The 21,316-nt window shown below is 48.7% G+C and overlaps 1 protein-coding gene across 5 annotated transcripts in view; it reads left to right on the top strand.

Annotated features, from left to right (window-relative positions):
- The window catches only part of LARGE1 (LARGE xylosyl- and glucuronyltransferase 1), a 540,210-nt gene that overhangs the window by 36,693 nt on the left and 482,201 nt on the right, over nt 1–21,316 (top strand). Inside the window, exon 1 of one of the 5 annotated variants that reach the window (XM_005606570.4) lies at nt 7,929–8,678. The exons of 3 other annotated variants lie outside the window; for them this stretch is intronic. In XM_005606570.4, the coding sequence (XP_005606627.1) occupies nt 8,587–8,678 (92 nt within the window). In that variant the 5' untranslated portion in view covers nt 7,929–8,586. Of the gene's footprint in view, nt 1–7,928; nt 8,679–21,316 lie in introns of those variants that run through there. One more of the 5 variants, XM_070254457.1, reaches the window with a different exon arrangement.

Here is a 21,316-nt window from a genome sequence, read left to right as displayed (position 1 = left end):
ACCTTGTTAGTTACTTTATATGACACAGGTCAGCATTGCTGTTCCGGTTTTACTGATGAGAGACCCGTTGCTTTCCGTGCTGAATTTCATCCTGGGTGTTTTTCCTAAGCTTTATCACTGCCCACTCTGGGAAGTCTCCTGGCTTGCCTGTGCATCCCTTGTGGCCCCTTTATGACTGCTGGGGGTGGAAGTGGAAGCCGCTTGGATAGGTCTGGGTAGAAGTTGGACCCGCTTTAAACTAAAGTAGGCATTTCATTGGTTCCAGGTCACTGGCCTTTTCCGTTAAGCAGAAGGACAAGGAGTATTGAAGGGCAGAGGCGGTCTTGCTGGCGTGGAAAGGGCGTTAGTACCTACTCTGCGAATGTGTCTGGGAGACTTTTCTTCCAAATCATCTGTCCATCCTGGTTGTTATTGCCCCAAGGACTTTTGCAGCATCAGCGTCCTTGGTGTCCTGGAGAACAAGCCCCACATGTTGGAGTTGACATGTTCATACACCGGAGAGGGATCATCCGACCTGAGTGTTTCTTTAACTGCTTCTTTAACCCCTTGAGACGATACGTTGTTTCTTGTTTCCCTAACCCTCAGGGCTTGACTTGGTGAAATAGACTCAGGAGCTGGGTCTTCCTCAAAATGGGATCCTTGGGTCTCCATTCAATATGTCCAGGGACAGGGAACTGCTAATTCAGCAAAACTTTAAAAGTTGGAGGCTCATCTTTTGATGATAAACTAGAAACAAAAATAAACATCGCCATGATTCTTTGCTGTGATCATTTGCAATTGACATGAGTTTTCATAAAAGAAGACCTGTGCTTTTTTTTTTACCAGCTTCCCCCTCCCCTTTAAAAGGGCTCATTTATTACCCGTGTTGGAGACACTTGATAATAATCCTGATTGTTTTACCTTCAGTTCTCAGATTCCTCTCTGGGTGGGGAGGCTTAGCTCGGCCTTCCCACACAGATGCTCACCTTGCCTTCAAATTCTCCACCTGCTCATTGGAGAGCCGGAGGTGACTTCGCCTGGCAACTCAGCACAGGGCCCCCTGGGGGCTCCTGGACCGGCTGCAGGTATTGTGCAGTTTGCTCGTTAAGCTGGACAGTAAGTCGCGCGGCGTGCCTTGTGCGCAGAACTCCTTTTCCGGCCCCAGGGGGCTCGTCACCGTGCTTCTGGAAACCTGGTACATGGGAAGGCATCTGGAATGTTAGACTCTCCATATGGGAGCCTGTCAGGGAATGTCATCATGAGTCAGCTGAGCGGCCTTTGTGGCATCTTTATTGAACATAAAAAAAAAAAAAAAAAAAGCTACTTACAAAGTAGGAGGGGATGGATTGGAAGGCTAACATTTATTTTTCACAGTCAGAAATCTAAAAGGGAACCTGTACAGAAAGCCGTTCCCTTCTTGTTCTGTCTCTCTGCTTCTGTGCCTACTGCCTAAAAAGCGCAGAGCAGGCATGTGTGAGGGAGAGAATTGTAGTTAAATCAATGCCTGTGTCCTGAGTAAGAGAAGCAGAGTGAACAGAAAATTCTATATGAAGAATCTTTCCAGAATTTGAAACCAAGAACTAGTTGAAAGTTCAGATGAAAACATCTTCACCTGTTAGGTCTGGGAGGTTTTGCTAAAACTTTCCCAAAGGAAAGAAAACTTCAATTGCATGGGGCAGCTCCACTTCACAGGAGTGACCAGAAGGTGGTTGGTAAGTCCGGGAGGGAGGGCCAGGCCACAGGAAGAGGCCGGAGTGTCATCCTCAGGTCCAGGATGGTGGAGACTTGTGCAGTGATAAGGGGCCGGTCTGAATCTTAACTCCAGCTCTTCTAGCTTGGTGACCCTGGCCAAGGAGGGAGTCTGTTTCTCAGCTGAGCCTCAGTTTCCTTATCTGAAAACTGGCCTAATAACCGCATTTTCTTAGGTAGGTGAGAGGGCCCAAATGCGAAAGTAGATTGGAGTTCACCCGGATAACTGTCTGCTGTGGAGAAGCGGTGGAAGGCTGAGATTTTGGTCAAGACTGTTCTTCCATCTGGTCTGACTTGGACTGAAATGTTCTGAAAAAATATGGCAGTTGAGCAGGGTCCAAAAAAGTGTGAGATTTTGTCTTTTGCTTCAGCTTAAACCTGTTTTCTTGGGCATCCAGAAATGCTTTCGTGTTAGCGTGGGTGGGCACAATTTGGAGTGCTTGATTAACCCAGCAATTAATGAAAGTGGAGAGGTGACAATTGGTGTTACCAAGCTACAGTGGAAAGCGATGCCCTTGGCCTCCCTCCACGCAGACAGATTGGCGGGGAAGCCACCCACGGGGAGGAACATCAGAATGCAGAAAAGGGAAGCCGGTTGGGAAAAGGTACTCAGAACAAAATACAGGGTGTGAGGATGGGGTGGCTGGTTGGTTATTTCATTCGATCAACAGGTATTTATTGAGTGATTCTCCTGTGCCTGATACTGTGCCAGGAACAGAAGATACATATATGGATGAAGCCTAGCTTCTCCTGCTAAGAGGCTCAGACTGTTGTGGAGGTGACAGACGCATGCAGCCAATTCTAACCCTCTGTCGTAAGTACAGGATAGATGGTGTTTAATGTCTTTGGGTCAGCAAGGAAGGAGTGTTGGTTTTATGAAAAGGGGGAGAGCAGTACTGACCTTATAGAAGAGGTGGTTTGGGCTAGATCTGCTGGTGGAAATGGGCATCCTAGCAGAAGGGACTGCTGGAGCAAAGCCTGGGTAAAATGGAGGGTGGATTTGGGGTCGTTAAGCAGGAACTGCGTTTGAATTCCAGCTCTGCCACTTAGTGGCTGGGTGTGACTGGGCAAGTCGCTGAGCCTTCCTGTGAGTTGGTTTTCTCATCTGTAAAATGGACGTAGAGAATCCATGTCTCGTGGGGCGTTGGGAGGATCCATTCTTAGTTCACATAAGGCACAGCCTGCTTGGCTCACGGTGGCCCCTCCTGTAGCAATTAGAGCCCTGACATGTGCTGGGTTCGTTGAGTGGGCCTGCATGAGAAGGAAGACTTGGAAGTGTCCCTTAGGGCCAGGTATTGAAGGTGTCAGGATGTCATGCCTCCTGATTCTATCTCTGCAAATGTTCACCCACACCCTGTTTAAGCCATATCTCCCCTGGAGGTGTCAGACAATCTTCCTCACCTTTTAAAACACAGCCAGCCATGGGGGATCCTGGTGGCAAGTAATCGAATGTCAGTTCTTCATTATTTCCTGGGATGATGGCGTGGGGAGGCCACTGTTTGGAGGAGCAGATTTATTGACAGGTGATTTAGTGTGGAGTACTGGGAAGAGCTCAGCTCAGCGTCTAGTTGGAGCTGGGGTCAGATTCTGGCTCCATCATTTGCTAGCCACGTGACCTTAGGCAAGTCACTTCATTACTCCCAGGTGTAGCTTCTGCATCCATGAAATTTTGTCTAAAATGTATTTATGTATTGAGATGACAAGAACTGGGATGAAAATTCCTTTGAAGGAGGGAACTGCCTTTGTTTAGGAAAATGCCTTGTTAAGCTAGAACAGCACTGCCCAACAGAAATATAAGACAGTCCACATATGTAATTTAAAATTTTCCAGGGGCCGGCCCGGTGGCGCAGTGGTTAAGTGTGCACGGTCCGCTTCGGTGGCCCGGGGTTTGCCGGTTCGGATCGTGGGTGCGGACATGGCACCGCTTGGCAAGCCATGCTGTGGCAGGTGTCCCACATAGAAAGTAGAGGAAGATGGGCACGGATATTAGCTCAGGGCCAGTCTTCCTCAGCAAAAAGAGGAGGATTGGCAGCAGATGTTAGCTCAGGGCTAATCTTCCTCAAAAAAAAAAAAAAATTAAAAAAAATAAAATTTTCCAGTAGCCACATTAAAAACAAGTGAATAGGTGAAATTAATTTTAATAATGTTATATTTATTTTAGACCAGTACAACCAAAATATATTAAAAATTATTGAGATATTTTACATTCTTTCTTTCACACCAAGTCTTTGAAATTGGTGTATCTTGGACATTTATAGCACAAGTCAATTCAGACGAGCCACGTTTCAGGCATTCAGTAGCCACTGTGGTTCATGGCTGCTGTACTGGACAGTGTAGATCTTGGTAAGAGCTGAAGCCAGAAATGAAGTGGCTTTACAGGAAACATGAGTTTTCTTCCTCCTTTGTCTCCCATCCTCATCCCTCTCTCTCTCTCCATCTGTCTCTTTCTCTCTTAGTCTTTCTTTTTCTTTATTTGCTTCTCCTTTGTGAAAGGGATGAGAAGATAAATGACCAGCGTAGACCGCAGTGGATGCTTTGTGTTACTGTATTTTTGTGGAAGATGAAGGCTGGGATAAGTGTCATGGCAGGACACAGAGGGAGAGGCAGCTCGCTCGGAATCTGCAGAAATCATGAAAACAGTAGCAGCTAAAGAGCACTGAATGCTTCTTGGTGCCAAGCACGATTCTAAGCATTCTACTGAGTCATCTCATTTAATCCTCACTGAACTCTTGAGGGGTAATCATTTCTTCCATTTTGAAAATGGGAAAACTGAGGCACAGAGAGGTTAAGAAACATACCCAGAGTCACACAGCTAAGGTTTGAATCCAGATAATCTGTTTCTAGAGCTCTGCTGTGCTCTTTGTCTCTGAAATTCTTGGAGGAAAAAAAGCACCTTAGAGAAGGCTTTGGACTTCCATTGGCATTGACTGGCTAGTTTGTACCAGAGGGTAGGGGCGGGCAGGATGAGCCCGAATCTTGCAAGAGTGTTAAGATTACCTTAAATGGCAGATGCACCACCCCAGGCACCATTGTTATACGCAGCAGGGTTTCAGTAAAAGATACTTGTTCCTGTCTTTTCTTTAGGCCCATAAAATAAGTCTTTTTAAAGAAGGTGCTTTCTTAGTTTTGTCCACATCTAGATCCATACCTGGTATGTAGTAGCTGCTCAGTAAATGTTTGTGGAAGTCAGTGAGGATGTGTTGGCATCACTGGATATGATGATCTCTGAGTCCACTGGGGGTGCCTGAAGATGGGACTGTGCCATTATGGGGTGGGCCTGTAAATACAGCCCTGAGGGAAAGGGGCTCATGTGGGACGATGACCAGCTTGTTCACATCCAGAGTTCTCGCTTTGAGCTGAGGATGAAGACCAGTTTATATGTCCCATGCCAAAGCTTATTGTTTTTCTAATAAAATTTTTTTTTTTGTTTTGCTGAGGAAGATTTGCCCTGAGCTAACACCTGTACCAATCTTCCTCTATTTTGTATGTGGGTCTCTGCCACAGCATGGCCGCCAGTGAGTGGTGTAGGTCCACACCCAGGAACTGAACCTGGGCTGCTGACATAGAGCCCACCAAACTTAGGCCGGCCCCTCTTGTAAATTTTTAAAATTGACATATAGCATATTATACACGCAGCAGAGTACAGAACGTATAGGTGTGCAGCTTGATGTCATTTCACAAAGGGAGTCCACCTGTTTAACCACCTCCCAGACTGAGAAACAGGACATTACCAGGACCCCAGAGCCCCCTGCCCCCTGTCACTGCCCCCTTGTCCCTCCCAAGGCGTCTGCTCTCCTGACTTCTGACTCCATAGACCAGCTTCATGTGCCCGTGCTTTCGAGCATGTGCCAATGACTGGAGTTGTGGGATCGTTTGTTTCAGTCCTGTGTCCCTGATGGTCTCCAGAGTTCAGGGTTCTAACCTGGTTCTTGCGTCTGTTGCACAGATGAGAAACTGAGGCTCACAGAGGCCATGCGACTTGCCCAGGTCTCATGGCTTGGGAATAGATCAGTGATTCGGACCCAGGCTGTAGCGCCCCAAAGCCCGTGTTCTTAACCATCTCGTATGTTTTCTTCTGACATTTTGCCTAAAATCCTGAGGTTGGGATGTTCAGGTTGAGATTGCTGGCCTGAGCAGTGTCTGCAGTGTCTGCTGAGAAGCTGCACCTGGATTTATCCCCAAGGCCGCACATCACCTGCTAGAGTGACTTGGCTGGCCAAGCCCATCCTGGGTGGGGTCGCAGGAGGCTTCAGCATGTGGGGCAGGCGGTTCCTCATCTCCCTGTGCGTTCCACCCCCGCCTGCTGCTGACAAGCGTGCCCAGGCTCTGGGAGAGAAGGTTTCAATTACACCAAGTCCAGCAGCTCCCGCTCTGTGCTGCCATGGGAGCTGACTTCACTGGTCTCCTGCTCTGGGGCGTGGCTGAGGCTGCTATCCCTGAGCACCTTGGATTTCAGCAGTATCACCGCTCAGGGGAGGGAGCAGGAGTGGCAGGCTGGGGAGGGCAGCCTGGAGGCCCCTTGGAATGGTTGGAGGTAGACATAAGTGTTTCAGGCAGAGGAGGTTTGCTTTCTCTGTGGCCCGGCCCTCTGCCCCCACCCTTCCCCAGTCAAGAGGGACAGGTGGTGGCTGTCATTCTGCAGTTGGCCCCAGCCACAGAGAGATTTGCCAACAATTCTGGAATGGAGCTACCCCCCAGCCTCTTTGGCCCAGAGAATGCAGCTTGACCCATAAAGCTGTAAGCACGCAGCTCCCTCAGCCTGGCTTTCTCTCCGGTATGACGGGAGTGGGTAGCAGGCGGAAATATAAGCTGTTTCACTAGACTCAGCGCCCCTAGGACTGAAATTTAATTCAAAAAGCAAAATAAACTCACCCCTCTGGAGGCAATGGTTCATATAAAAATAAAGCCAGTATTATTATTATAATCCTAACAAGTGAGTTGCTGAACAATTTACCCTTTGCTGGCCACTGGGCCTCACATCAGAGATTGAATGGTGTAGCTCTGGAGCCAGACTGTCTAGGGGGTGAATCCTGCTTCCTCTGCTTAGCTGTGTGACCTTGGGCAAGTTACTTGACTTCTCTGTCTCTCTGTAAAACAGAGACCACAACAGTCCCTACCCCTTGGTGGTGTTGTGTTAATGCATTAATCCATGAAGAGCACTTAGATTACTGACATGATGAAGTCTCAGTAAACATGATGATGATGATGAAGATGTGTGTGGTGTCAATTACAGTCTCTGAGCGCTCTGGCGTGCTAGTAGTTTAGTATTCCTGGTTACAGACAGGGAAACTGAGGCACAGACAGGGTCAGTTCCTGGCCCAAGGTTTCACGGCCAATAAGTAGAGGAGGTGGGGTTTGAACTCAGCTGCCTGGTGAATGGCCAGTAAAACTATCATTGGCTTATTCAGGATTTATCGCCTAAGGATTAAATTTATTTCAGAACACCCCTCCCCCCCAAATAGTTCCAGTAAAAACAGGACAGATGCTATTTACTTTATGATCCATTTAAAATAATAAACATAGTTAATATTTGTTGAGTGAATTGCCGCAATTCAGCTGCTGCATTTCCATTGTCTTATCATTTCGGTTGTGTCCTGAGACCTTGGCGAGAAAGTTTTGAGGTCAGATCAAACTAGAGGCGCATCTTTTCTCGCCGCCACCGACGTGCTCCTGAAAGATGACATGCCTGGATGGATGTGTGCGGACAGTTGCAGTGGGGTCTTAGGAGCAGTGAAGACCCGCCTAGTCTGTGTCTGTGCCAGGTGTCCATCACCTGAGGGGTAGCTGCCGGTCGCCCTGGCTGGCTGGGCCCTTCTGACCTTCAGTCCCTTGGAGGGCTGTCCTTGGCATCCAGGCCCGCTCTAACAAAGGGCCAAATCAGAGCGGAAGGATGAGGCATCCGGTTTGATGACGTTGGGATGGCGCGGGGCAGTCTGTGGAAATAACGTGTTATTTTCTCATTTAAGTTCCCTGAGTGGAGACAGGAAACTAGAGGACCAGAGAAGAGGCATAGAGAAAGAGCAAGAGGGAGAAAAAATGGTGGAGGGAGAGGGGAGAAGGAAGATTGGGGGGAGGGGCTAAAGGGGAAGGGGCGGGGCAGAAGCGGAGGCGGAGGGAGGTGAAGTTGGTGACTTGCAGTTGGGTTTTTGGGCCCTGAGAAGGGCGAGACAAGACCGAGTGGGAGGCGGATCCTACGGATCCTAGTCCTGGGGAGAGGGTGGAGGGGGAGGAATGCGAGATGCAGCCGGGGGGGGGGGGGGGGGGGGGGGGGGGGGGGGGGGCGGGGCGGGCGGGTAGAGAAGGGTACATGACTGTGAGAGGGGCTGCTAGGAGTTTTTAGTGCCAGAAGTGATTACAGGACACCTGATGGAGTGCCGCTGATGGGCAGACTGAGCCCCGCTGTTGGCCATGTGGCTGATCTGGGGCAAAGTTTCTTTAGTCCTGGTCCAGTGCTCCGTGGTTGTGCCATATTGCCTCCAGGGCGGTGAGAGGGTGGACCAGAGGGAGACGGAGCTGAACCCTGCCTGATCCGTGGTTTGGTTGGGGTGTCCATGGTCATCCCCACTGTTGGTTGCCCTCCTACATCAGAGCTTCGCTGGGGACACCTGGCCCTCAGTGCCGGAGTGGGGAAGGCCCCACTGACACCATTCAGAAGAGAAGACACAAATAAACTCCACCGTGTGTCTCTTTAGTCCGGGAACAGCTCATGCTGATGGAGGCGTGCCTCTGTCGTGCGCCACTCATGCCAAGGGAGTTAAAAAAAGAAATACGGCGATCCAAGGGCTTTTTGTGGGCAGGGCAGAAATAATAAACCCAAACACAGAGTCAAGCCATTTCAGGAGCGAGGTCGTGTGCCTCATGCCGGCCAGCTCCGGGAGATCATCGCGGCTGCCAGAGGTGGCCAGGTCTGCACCCTCCTCAAGGGCCAGCCGCCCTGTGGCAGGGCAGAGGTGAGTGGGCATGTTTTCTGCTAAAAGGATCTGCTTTTAATGTAGAGGGTTATTTGTTTCCCACCTTGGTCAGTTCATAGCTCCTCACGGTGCCCCTCCAGATTCACTCCAGGAAGAGCAGCTCCCGGTGTGAGCTGGCCCGGCCCCTCTGTGCCTTGCACTTAGCGTTGAAGCCTTATGTTCTGCGAGAACTTGTTTCAGAGATGTGGACATTCAGGCCCAGGGATGTAACTGACTTGCCCAAAGCTTGTAGACAGCTTTGGTGGCAGTGATGATGACGATGGTGGTGATGATGAGGAGGAGGAGTATGAAAGACTGCTAGTCACTGGCCTGGCTAGCGTGTTAAATACTACCGTGTTAGGAACAGTAATGGCTAAGTCATGGCTGTCTGCTCTGTGCCGTGTGAGGTTCTGAGCAGCTCGGGGGCCCTTGATCTGGGATCGACTCTGTAAGGCAGACGCTGTATGCCCTTTGTACAGTGGAAGGAACGGAGGCAGGGTCAAGTCAGAGCCTGCATTCTTTCTGCTGAGCCATGTGCCGCGTGATGACTGTGCCAGCTTGCTGTGTGTGGCGTGACCCTGTGGGTGGGTGAGTGCCCAAGTGAATGGTTGGTGGCAGGACACCCTTCTATTCTAGATCCTTCCTCCTTGGCTCCGAGGACCCCTTCCTGCCCCCGCCCCCCCAACACACCTCCCACCACCCCTGCCCCCATCCCTTTCCCTGTGCTGTTTTCTTCTGAGGGATAGTTCAGCTGAGTTAATGGTAGTAACCATCACTAGTTATCTATTAACTTTAGTTATTGAAGGCTCTGGCCCTAAAAGTTTTTTTCTGAAGATGACCAGTTAACTCTATTCCCTTTATTAGGGAAAAATGAAAATTGAATATTGCTGAATGCCCTGTCACCACTGTGGTTCATGCTGTGAAAAAATTGAGTATTTCAGGAAAAAGTTGCAGAGAGAAATAAAAGAAGGAGAGAGAGAGGAAAGAAAGAGGTGTGTGTTTGTGTGTGTTTGTGTGTGTGTGTGTAGGGGGTTGGATTATCTGTAAGGTAAGAAATAAGCTTGAAATCGAGGATGCAGTCCCGACCTGCTCTGAAGTCCCCGGCTGTTTGCCTGGGCGGGTTCAGGGACCTCTTCCCGGTCCTCCAGCAGCCCCTCTGTTGTGACTTCCGTGGCCATCCTTACCAGGATATATGGCAGCATGGCTGTTTCCGTGGTCCACCCACATGAGCGTGTCCTGGGTTGGGGCTGTGTCTTGTCCTCTTGTTTCCTGACACAGTGCTGGCACAGAGTAGTGCTCATTGAACGTTTACTGAAATGACTTCGTACATGAAAGCTTTGTGAGGGAGGACCTTTATTTCACTCTGCCTGCTGAGAGCTCTAAATGCTTTCGTCCCTCCTTTCCGGATTTCTGTTGCCTGTGTGGACTGGGGTCTGTCTTACCTGCTAAAATGAACATAAACATTCTCTAATTTGAACTACGGGGATGCAAGCCACTGCGCACTTAATTAATTTATTTGTGTCGTCAAATAAGCTTTTTAGGGGGCTAGTAAGTGCAAAACATTCTATTTGGCAGGTGGAGTACAGAGTTGAGAGAGAAGCCAAGGATGTGGGCTTTGAAACCAGACCACCTGAGGTCAAGTACAGACCAGACACTCTCTTCTGGTTTTAGGTGGTTATCGTGGGTAAGAGAGCACAGATTCTGGGTCTGGGTTTGAATCCTGACTCCACCATTTACAGGCTGTGTGACCTCAGGCAAATGACTTAACCATTCTGTGCCTTACTGGCCTCTTCATTAAAGTGGGATAGCTTCATGGCATGGGGTTGTTGTGAGGTTAAGGTCGTTGTGGGGCTTAAAGGAGTTAATAGATGGGAAGCACTTAGAACGGTGTTAGTATTTGTTATTGGCATTATTTGCTTTTAGTTAAGCTTCAGTGTCCTCGTGTGTCAAACCTGACGTTTTAGTACCTAAGTCTTCAAAGAATTGAGATGAGGATTGTATTAGTTTCCTCTGGCCGCCATAACAAAATACTACCGCAAGCTGCATGGCTCATGACAACAGAAATGTATTGTCTCACAGTTCTGGAGGCTGGAAGTGTGAAATCGAGGCGTATCAGCAGGGCCAGCTCCCTCTGAAACCTGCAGGGCAGTCATCCGGGATCTCCCTAGCTTCTAGTGGTTTGCTGGCAATTTTTGGCATTCCTTGTAGATGCGTCACTCCAATCCTCTGTTGTCACGTGGCGTTCTCTCTGTGTGTCTGTCTTCACATGGCCGTCTTCTTGTAAGGACACCAGTCATATTGGGTGGAGGGCCCTCCCTCCTTCAGTGTGACCTCATCTTAACTACATCTGCAGTGACCTTGTTTCCAAATAAGGTCACGTTCTGAGTTACAGGGGTTAGGACTTCACCATATCTTTTCTAGGAGGACACAATTCCACCCATCACAAGGATGAAATGAGACAATCTGTGTGAAGCATTGAGCATAGAAACTAGAACAAATCAGCACCAGTGAACGTTAGCTGGGCTGTTATTGTTGTTAGACCCTGTCATCATTATCACGATGACGGCCCTTTGCTGGGTGGCCGTGGCGGTTGTCTGGACGTCTTTGAACCTCAGTTTCCCATGTATGAACTGTGAATGGTGTGGCCCGACTTGCTGGGAGAGAGAGATACTTAACCCCGCTGATCTGCATCATCTCATCTCTGAGATGGGGGGGGGGGAGTAGAAGCACCTGCCGTGAGGGGCCGTCTCCCAGGAGGAAGGGAGGGCGAGTGTGTGCCGGTGGCCCAGACACGCCATGCCCCCTGTTCTTGCTGTCCCTCCTTCTCTGGTGGTGCTTTGTGGCTCGGTGAGGACAAGCCCCCATCAGTACCACCACCCAGACCAGAGAAGGCTTCTCTGTCCCTTCCTGTGTCCAGACATGAGCTGGCTTGGGTTTTCCAGACCCCAGTTGCTTTATATTCTGGGTGGAACAATATATATGTTTTCCACTTGGGAGCTGAACAGATTTGCTACAGAGAAGTCTAGATATCTATGGAAACAGGCCTAATTTTAGCCTTGCCGCACTTCATGCCAACTCGGAGAGTGCAGTATTGGGTCAGGGCCCAGGGAATGAGGAAGGTGAGCTGGCCTGAAAGGGTCAGAACAAGCACGGAGTAGCCAACGGACAAACAAGGATGGGAGGATGCTGCAGAAATCTGAGTGGTTACCGAGGGGCTGGCTCCAAGGAGAAAAGGGGTCTGAAGAGAGGGGCCTGGGGAGATGAGCATTTATCACGAATTCGTATTTTGAACCCAGGGATCTCCCTCCCCTCCCCCTCTGACTCTCCTGTCTAAATTCTGCTCATGTTCAGTCCAGTTCAAGACCTTGATTTCCACTTCCCCACCTTTGGAATCAGCCTCTCCTGCCTGTATTCTGATCCGTCTTCTATAGTTCTGTTGAGGCATTAAGGCAGCCCATTTAGTTTTGAGGTTAATCCATGTGCCTTGCAGTCCCCCATTTGGTTTTGAGCCCCTCCAGGTAAGCCATGGTCCTTGTCACGTCTGTACGCTCAGCCTGGCGTAGAGTAGACCTGGAGAAAATGCATGCGGATTGGAAGTGGACGTGACTGGTGCTTCTGGCTGACCAAACCCGGGGTGGACGTTAAATGATGGAGTATAACAAAGTGTAAGGAACACTTTTGAGGGGAAGAATCCACTTGGGGGGGAATGGAAATCGCCTGTAATTCTATTCAGGACATGCTGGGGAGGGCCACAGGCCAGGGGAGGCCGTGGTGTGATGGGTGTCGAGTGCGATGGGGCGAGGGAAGAAATGGATGGAGGTTATTTTAGGTCCTATAGGGAGCTTCACTTCCCTTGGGTCAGCCGTGTCCTTTCGGCCAGGTCGGCTCCTAGCAGGAGTCACCATAGAATATCAGACACAGGAAGAACCTCACACGTCATCCAGGCCTCTGTGTTTTGAAGTGTGATATTTAAGACAAGCATTTTTACACGAATACTTGATTTATTTTTAATGTGCATATATAAGCTATATATAACAAGCATGTCAAACGTGTCATTTCTCAGGTAGTCGTGCTTAGGGTGAGACAGGTCGTGGTAGACCTCCTGAAGACCCCATGGATTACAGGGTGGTGTTCACATGCGCCCATGGACGTGAGACCTGTAATAAGCGAGCATCGTGTTGTTAACCATTTGGAAGTAAGGCTTATGCGGATGGAAGAGGCTGCTGCTATGAATTCTTGTACTGAATTTCCCTATGCCTTGTTCTCTTCTCAGCAGGATGAGAAGCAACATGGCTGTGGTGCTGTTGGGAAGGTAGCGTGCAGGAGGTTGCAGGCCGGGCCACAGGGGTTCAGTTCAACCCCCTCCTTTGAATGATAAGGAGGCGGGCGAGGCCGAGGTCGACCAGATGCCTTGGTAGACAGTGACAGCGCTTGAGGATTGAAGCACAGATGTTGTCTGCCCATCTTGACATCCTAGATAGAAAGTAAACTAGTTCCTACTGAGTGCTTGGACACTTTATTAAATTATCTCATTTAGTCCCACTAACCATGTTGTGGTTGTGAAGCAAACATTATTTTTTCTTACTGCGCAACAAAAGGGAGGCTGAAAGTGAAGGACTTGAAATAACTTGCTGCGGCCTGTCCTGCGGGAAGACGTCGATCCGATGGTTCAGCAAGTCCCCCTCCCACGATATTCGCTGGGTCAGGGAGCTGCCAACCTCCCCAGATGAGCGTTTAGATTTTGGAAATAGAAACAACTGCAGAGGTGTGGGGCCATTTGCCTCCTCCTGGGGAAGCTCTGCCCGGTGAGTAATAGAACCAGGCCAGAAGTTGCTCAGGCCAGCGGGCGAGCCTGACGGCTGGGTGGGAGTGTTCTGGGCAACGGGATGCCTCCCTCTTGGGTGGCCCTGTTCCTCCAGGCCAGTGAAGGCTGTTTGTCTGGTGGGAGAGCGGGCTGCCGCTCCCCCTTACTCCCCCTCGGTTCCCCCCTGGGTACTACAGTGGGGAGTGAGCAGCCCCAGCTCAAGGGGTGAGTCAGACCAGAGCCCAGAATAGAAGCCGGAGGGCATGTGTGCGAAGGCCATCCTTATCCCAGTCATTTGGGTTTTCAGATTCGTGTTAAAGATGATTAAGCTTTTATATATAACAGTTTGCAGACTGCTTTAGGATCATTTATTAGTGTCGCCTGGCAACATCTCTGTGAGTTAGCCACACCCCTCATAGGGTGATTAACTGGATCACCCAGGGCCCAGCTCACTATTTATGCACTACCAGGGTCCTCCCAACTCCCTCATTCCTTCATTCATTCGTTCACTTATAAGAGCACTTTTATTAGGCATCTCCTTTGCAGGTGGCTTTGTATTTGACAGCACCCCCTTTTCATGGCAGGGAGTATCTGATATGTGGTAAAAAGGGAAATGTTGGTGTTCGTGTTTGCACAAGCATACTAGCCCCCGTTTATTGAGACTGTAAGCTCCTTGTTTTATTTCTCTGTCTCTAGTGCCTAGAAGAATACCTAGCACACAGTAGGTGCTCTGTCAACATTTGTTGAAAAACAGCGAATGAACTGAGTGTCTGCTATGTGTTTGGCACTGTGGGAGGTGCTTTACATAAAAATCTTTCTAATTCTCCCAACAACCCATCCTGCGCCATACCTGTCTGTCCCCCATTTTAGGGTACCAGCTGGTGAGCATTTACCATTATTGTAAGCACTTGCATAGCAGATGATTCTCATCATGACTGAGTAATGTAGCTCCTATTATCCTCATTGTGCAGATGAGGCACAGAGAAGTTAAGTAACTTGCCTAAGGTCACACAGACCCTTTAGCTTTAACCTGTTTCTCGCTGTCCAATAGAACTTTGCGTGTGATGGAAGTGCTCTAAATCGGAAGTTAAGCACCTCTTCCCCCTCCCAAGATTTTACAAGAAAAAAGTAGTGTAGCTGAATTCTGTACTAGAGAGAACTCTGCCTGATCCCAGAGTTTTAAACAATCTTCCCGCTTTTTTCCCCCATTTTCCATGTGTAGAGCAATGAATATTGCCATGAAAATCAAGATCTCATTGTTCTAAGTGTTTTTAGCTCCAGACACAATTCTACCCACTGCACTTCTTAGTAAGGGGGTTGACCCGTATGCAGGCTTGTGAACTCACTGTTCCCACCAAATGACTCATTTAGGTTGAAAACATTTATTTATTTGAAGTGGAGTTGTGTCAGTATCATGCTGAAAAAAGCAAGATGCTGATATTCCTTACCAGGATGTTCTGTAATGAAAGCAAACAAACAAAACCTCCTTCTCAGTATAATGGTGATAACATTTCAAGGTCAGGCTGGGAAGGAGAGGGTCGAGCTGAAATTATCTGCAGTCTTGATGGGTGGAACAAATGGCTGCAGCCTGTGGGCTTAGTGGCTAGATTTTTCTGCTCCCGACTGCACCTCCCCTTCTTGGGGATGGGTAAGTGAGGGGGGTCCTGTGTCAGGGTGGGGTGACAGAAGAGAAAACAGAGGTCACTGAATTTGGTCCATAGAAGAGGTCAGATCCCATACTTTGTGATAAAAATTCATCCAAATGTTTTCTGCATGGTGGACTGGGGCTGTCATCCATGCCTGTGGCCCATCCAGAAACTGAACCAACCTAGAAGAAGGGCCAGGAATCTGGGTTAGGAGCAGACCTGGAGTAAAGGTGATCAGAATACAGGCAGTGATTGCGAAACTTAGGGACCACAGGCCATGAGCGCTTTGGATTCTGAGAAGTGGAAAAGGAGAAACATGGCCACTGGCCTCTGGGGAAAGCCTTGTTCTGAGGGCTTTGATTGACCAGTTAATTCACGTTCCTCTTCCTTTTGCTGTCTCAAGGCAGTTGTGCATCTTCGTAAGCCAGCTCCATCTCTTTGTCTGTCCATCTACCTACCCATCTACCCACTCACTCACCCATCCATCCATCCATCCATCCATCCATTCATCTACCTACCTATTCTTCCATCCACCCATCCACCCATCCACCCATCCATCCATCCATCCATCCATCCATCCATCCGTCCCTCCATCCCTCCATTCAGCATTTGAGTCTTGTCTCTCTCCATGGTATTGGGGATAACGTGGTGAACAAGGTACCATCCCTACCCTCAAGGAGCTCACAGTCTTGTCTGGAGACGTATGTGGCCATATGTTTCTGAAGCAAGCAAAGGATGGCTTGGATGCCCTGCACTGCAAGGCCAACTGCACCTTTTGCTCATGTAGCCTTCCTGAATAACATGAAGCCAGCATTGGTTTCTCTACTTCCCCTCTTGTTTTTATCATATATGTACTTACTATGTTTAATGTGCTTTGGGTATTTAGTTTATACTCACTGTAGCACTATACTGCATCTTTAGTGTAACTTTCCTGATAATAGAGGCCTCTGTGTCCTCTCTGGGACCCAGCTCAATTGCAGCCCTGGTGGGAACGCCAAGATTATTGAAGTAAATTGGAGCCCATTAAACCTGGAAGGGACCGTCAGTCGTCCGTGATCTGAAGGGGAACACTCCCAGCTTTCTCCTCTTTACCGCTCTCAGATAAGGCTGCTCAGGGTCGGTTCTCTCATGAGCCATGGCTAGTTGGTGGAAGAAGAAAGGGAAACCTTGCCCCTCCCTGAAGGTAGAAGTTCACCGAAGCCGGTTACACCTCCACATGCTTCTCAGTCACCTGGAAATGGGAGGGGTTGGTTTTGCTGGATTAACAACTGTGGGATGTCACTTATTTACTTGGCATTCAGGTAAAACTGAAATTAAATGTGAGCATGCCAGACAACTCCTTTGGTTACACAAAAACTCCAGGGTGCTTTTGGTGTCTTCAAGTTAAGGAACCACAATTTAAATCTTGAGAGTAAAGGCACTCCTACCCACCTTTTATTCCTAATAAGGTTTACCCGAGCCCAGAATGAGACCAAGGCCCGGCCCGTCTCCTGGAGGTGGGGACGGCGTTGTCCAGGCATAGTGAGGTGTTCCACCCCCTGCCCCCCATCATGAGGCAGGAGGCCGTTGAGCAAGCCGAGAGGGCAGGGATCCCCTCTACTGCTAAAGGAAAGAGGGACACCGACCTTAAGGGGGTGTACTTTGTGTCAAGGACTTAACTCATGTTTTACGTTAATCGTCTCGGTTACCCAGTGAGGCCGTATTAATCTCCACTTCAGCAGTGAGGGAACTGAGGCTTACAGAGCTGACATGCCCAAGATCAAACAGCTGTTGGGGGCTAGAGCTGGAACTTGAACCCTAATCTCTTGGCTCTTGGGTGCCCATTTGTCACATGCTGTGTGGAAAGGTAGAGACAATGAATTCCCTGCTGAGGCTCCGTGTGGCAGGAACCTACTTTCTGGATCACATTCTCATGATCTCACGCAACTCGCTTGACTTCTGTGCCTCAGCTTTTGCATCTATAAAACAGGATAATAATAATGATAATGTTTTGTAGGATTAGTAGGGATTCAATGAGATTATTCAGGTAAAGCCTGGGACATTGTAAACCCCAGGCACAGGTTATCCCTAACAAATAAATAGCTATAAGAGTAACATCAGTGATCATTATTATTTTGATGATTTTTAGTTCTGGTAACAATTTTGACCATTGTATTACTGCACTGCCCTTTCTTTGTTAAGAGAGTTGTTTTATTAACGAAGGTGCAGCTGTCATAATAGGAACTTATAACATCAAGCCCACATGCAACATCATGGTGGCCACCAAGGACACATAGCATCGCTGGAATTGGAACCCAGGGCTGTCTTCCCTCTGCATCCCATCCTACCTCTCGTTGTACTTCCGTGTCCCGGCTGGCACTCAGCTTTGTCTCCCATGGTCCTGGTGACTCTGCTTCTGGCAGCCACTGTGTCAGGTAGACCCACAGTGAGTGAGTTTATGGTCTAGTTGTGGGTGAGTCCAAAACTCAACACCGGGAAGTGGAAAGACAATACAAGATTGTAGTGTTCAAGGCCCCGAGCCATCTCAGGGCTGGGCTTGAGTACCTGCTCAGTGACTGTCATCAGCCCCCTCCCTGGGAAAGTCCTGTATTGTTCATGGCACGTTTCAGATGTCACCACCCCAGTGAATCCTTCCCTGATAACATGGACCTTCACCACGGGAAGGTGACTTCTGTTGTCACCTTTTCTGTGGTGCTACTTCTTAGGGGGTTGTGTGGCTCATCTCCTCCACTGGCCGTGAGCTTTTGAGGATGGAGCACTGTGTCGCTGTTAGAAACTTCTGGTTCTTACCCAAATCCAGTCCTCTTCTTCTGAGGACACAAACTGTTTCTCTTCCCTACCCTTTTTCAGTTAGGCGGGGCCACCTGCCTGCTTCTGGCTAAAGGCTGGTGAGCAGAAGTGACTTGCCTACTTCCAGCTACAGCGTTTATTTAAGAGGCACTCGCTAGTGGGGCTGGAGCAGGGTTGGTGAGTGGCACCAAACACAGGGTAGGAGAAGTCTGCGAACCCTAGGATCAGTGGTCCTCACGGCAATGCTGAAAGACCAGGCACAGCACAGCAGTGTGTCCATTGTGCAGGTGACGAGCCTGAGGCTGTGTGAGGTTAATCACCTGTTCAAGGTCCCACAGCTGTGATTCATGTCCAGGTCTGATTTGTTCTGTGACAATATGCTGCCATTGGTGGTTCCCGGTTTCTTGTGTTGTTGCATTAATTGTAGGCTACAGGTGTGTGTGTTTGTGTGTGAGTGTGTTGGTGGGTATGGAGTGGGCAGGAGGCAACATCTAGCAACACTGCAGGGCTTTGCTCCTTCTTCAGAGTGGGTGAGAGTGAAGTCTGGCATCCTTCACCCAGGTGCTGGCTGCACTTGGTCACCAGGTTAACTGAGCGGAAAACTAGTTACCTGTTATTTCTTTGCACACGCCAGTTTCCCTTTATTGTTGAGCTTTAGTGAGAATAGCAGGATGAGGCTGTGTTTACTGACCTTTTCCTCACTGCACAGACAGGAATAAGGAGGGTGGGAGCAGGAGGAGACGGGACGGCTGCCTGGCGATGCCGCCTCCTTACACGCTCAGGTGAAGGAGACGTTCCAGCCTCGCCCACCCCTGACACCCCGGGATGAAGGGAATGGACACACCATTCCAGTTGTTGGGGCAGTTGGAGTGGCAGGCTGGCCTGGGGGTTCAGGGCAAGTGGCCTGGCGGTCCAGCTGTCAATTTGTCTCCGCTTTGTCCTGGTGACACCAATGAGGCTCACATTCCTGAGCACTCAGTGTGTGGCAGGCACTTCCCATGCATTTATTCTCAGAGCAGTCTCCTCTGGGCTCTGGATGGTTCTGCTGCCCACTTTACAGAGAGGACCTGAGGCTTCGGTGACCCACTTCCAGTTCACTTGGTGTTGAGCAGAGGGACCAGTGTTGCACCAGAACATTCTGACTTGAGTTCCTGCCATGATTTCTCTTCCAGGCCTTTATCTTGTCTGGGCTACAGTTTTATTTCCTATTTTGAAAATGAAGACGGTGGGAGATGCAAACATTTATTTGAACAACTGTTGTGCACCAGGTCCTATATTTAGGTTCTGAACATTACCGTATCTAAAGCTTATTTTAAGCCCTGGGCTTAGGTATCGTTTTGTAGATTTTTTTCTTAGTATTTTTCATTTTTAATTGTGGTGTGTGTGGCGCAATACATGTAACATAAAATTACCATCTGAACCATTTTTAAAGTATGTGTTAGCAGTGTTAAATACATTCACATTGCTGTGTAGCCAATCTCCAGAACTCTTTTCATCTTGCAAAACTGAAACTCTGTACTCATTAAACAACAGCTCCCTTTTCTCCTCTCCCAGCCCTGGCAGCCGCCATTCGACTCTGTCTGTATGAGTTTGACTACTCTAGGTACCTCATATGAGTGGAATCCTACAGTATTTGTCCTTTTGTGACTGACTCCTTTCCCTGAACATAATGTCGCCAATGTTCATCCATGTTGTAGCATGAGTCAGAACATCCTTCCTATCTAAGGCTGAATGATATTCCGTTGCACACACATACACCACATTGTGCTTTTCCCTTCGTTTGTCAATGGACAGTTGGGTTGTTTCCACCTTTTGCCTATGTTTTCTTGATTTTATTAATCCATTTGGACCAAGGTCACACAGCTGGATTTAAACCCACGTTCCTATTTGATACATGACTTCTGACTTCTTTTATTTCTAAGATTCCTTGACCTGTAGGAGGTGAGAAGAATTTTGATTTACAAGGGAATGATATTTTTTTGTAAAGGGTCCGTTGGAGAAAGTTCTAGAAATGTTGGCTGTGGCTCTTCAGGCTCCTCCTGTAACCTGGCTGCCGTGGTGCTGTTCCCTTTGTGCCTGAGCTTCTGCAGTGGCTTGGTGGCTGGTTAGGAGCCATCCCTGAGAGTGTGAGGTGGGAGGGTGGCCTGGAGCAGAAAGAGCGGAGGATGCCTGGTTTCTGGCTCTGGCCCTGCCTCACTGGACAAGCCTGGGACCATCCCTTCACTGCCCTCGGCTCCATTTGTCAGCTGAAGAGTGAAGTTCTGGATGACCTCCAGTACCTGGAGGTTTCACGTGTCTTTGAAGCCTGGCTCTGTCTGTCTGTGCTGCTCTAAGAGACGTATATTCACCTGACTCTTATTAAGCCTGGGATAGCTTTGGACCCTTTTTCTGAGTCCTCCCTTGGACATCACTTCTTCCAGAAGCCTGGTGGGGACCTAGTTTATATCACCAGAATCCAGAGGGGAAAGCTTTTTGCTTGTATTCTGTTGGTGCCCATTATTTCCCCAAGGTAGACTTTATGTACTGACTCCATCCCAGTTGGTTGGGTTCCTGTAAAGCTTTTGTCTTTGTTTTCCTATTTTAAGACTGTCTTGAGATGCCATTCTGAAATTAGCAAGTATGGTAATATAACATTATTGTCATGATAGAGCTTTGAGTTTGCAAGCATGCTATGCTCCCTTGAGGCTTGAGTTTTTTCTCAAGCCCAGGGCCTGATAAATGGATGGTCATGGGGCTTCTGGCGGCGCTGGCAAGGTTCCTGCGAGGTAAACCAGTTTCTGTCCAATCCAAGCTGTCATCATTTTCTATTTAAAATAAGTGTTCTGTTTAAATAGGAGAGCATTAAGTGCTAATTGCTAACACTTACGTATCAACAGCTATAAGAAAGAGGTCTTTGCCTAGTGTCTTCCCAGGAAAGGAACTGCGAGGGAACGCTTACTTTATTCTTACCTTCCTCTGGCTGCATCATTTCTTCAGGTTGCATGTCCATTGGGAATATTCATTGCTCTCATCTCTTGAACTCCAGTGTTATGGGGCTTCCTTGCTGTTTGAGTTTCAAAAGCTCATGGTGGATTTTCTCCTGCCCTCCAGGAGAGTCTATTTTTTTTGGCTTCTAGCTTAGAACGATGGGGGCACAAGGGTGATGAGGTGGGCTCCTAGAGGTCACCCAGCTCTGTCTACCCCGTGAATCTTGACTTAAGATGCTGTTTTAGCCTTTTCTGCTTACTCTGGGAAAAACAAAAATTGACAAAAAAGGAAAAGAAAAAGATAATGACAGGTTCATCTGACAGCTAATCTTAGAGGGCCTTGTCTATTTTTCAGAGCCTACATTTAGAAACAAATTCAGATGTGTCAGCCATTTGTAAGAGTACCTGTGTGTGCCAGGTGAGCTGTAAAGG

The sequence above is a fragment of the Equus caballus genome, chromosome 28 (genome assembly GCF_041296265.1).
Source record: "Equus caballus isolate H_3958 breed thoroughbred chromosome 28, TB-T2T, whole genome shotgun sequence".
Classification (NCBI taxonomy): domain Eukaryota; kingdom Metazoa; phylum Chordata; class Mammalia; order Perissodactyla; family Equidae; genus Equus; species Equus caballus.
The sequence above is the reverse complement of the archived record's forward strand: the minus strand, read 5'-3'. Positions and strand labels throughout refer to the sequence as shown.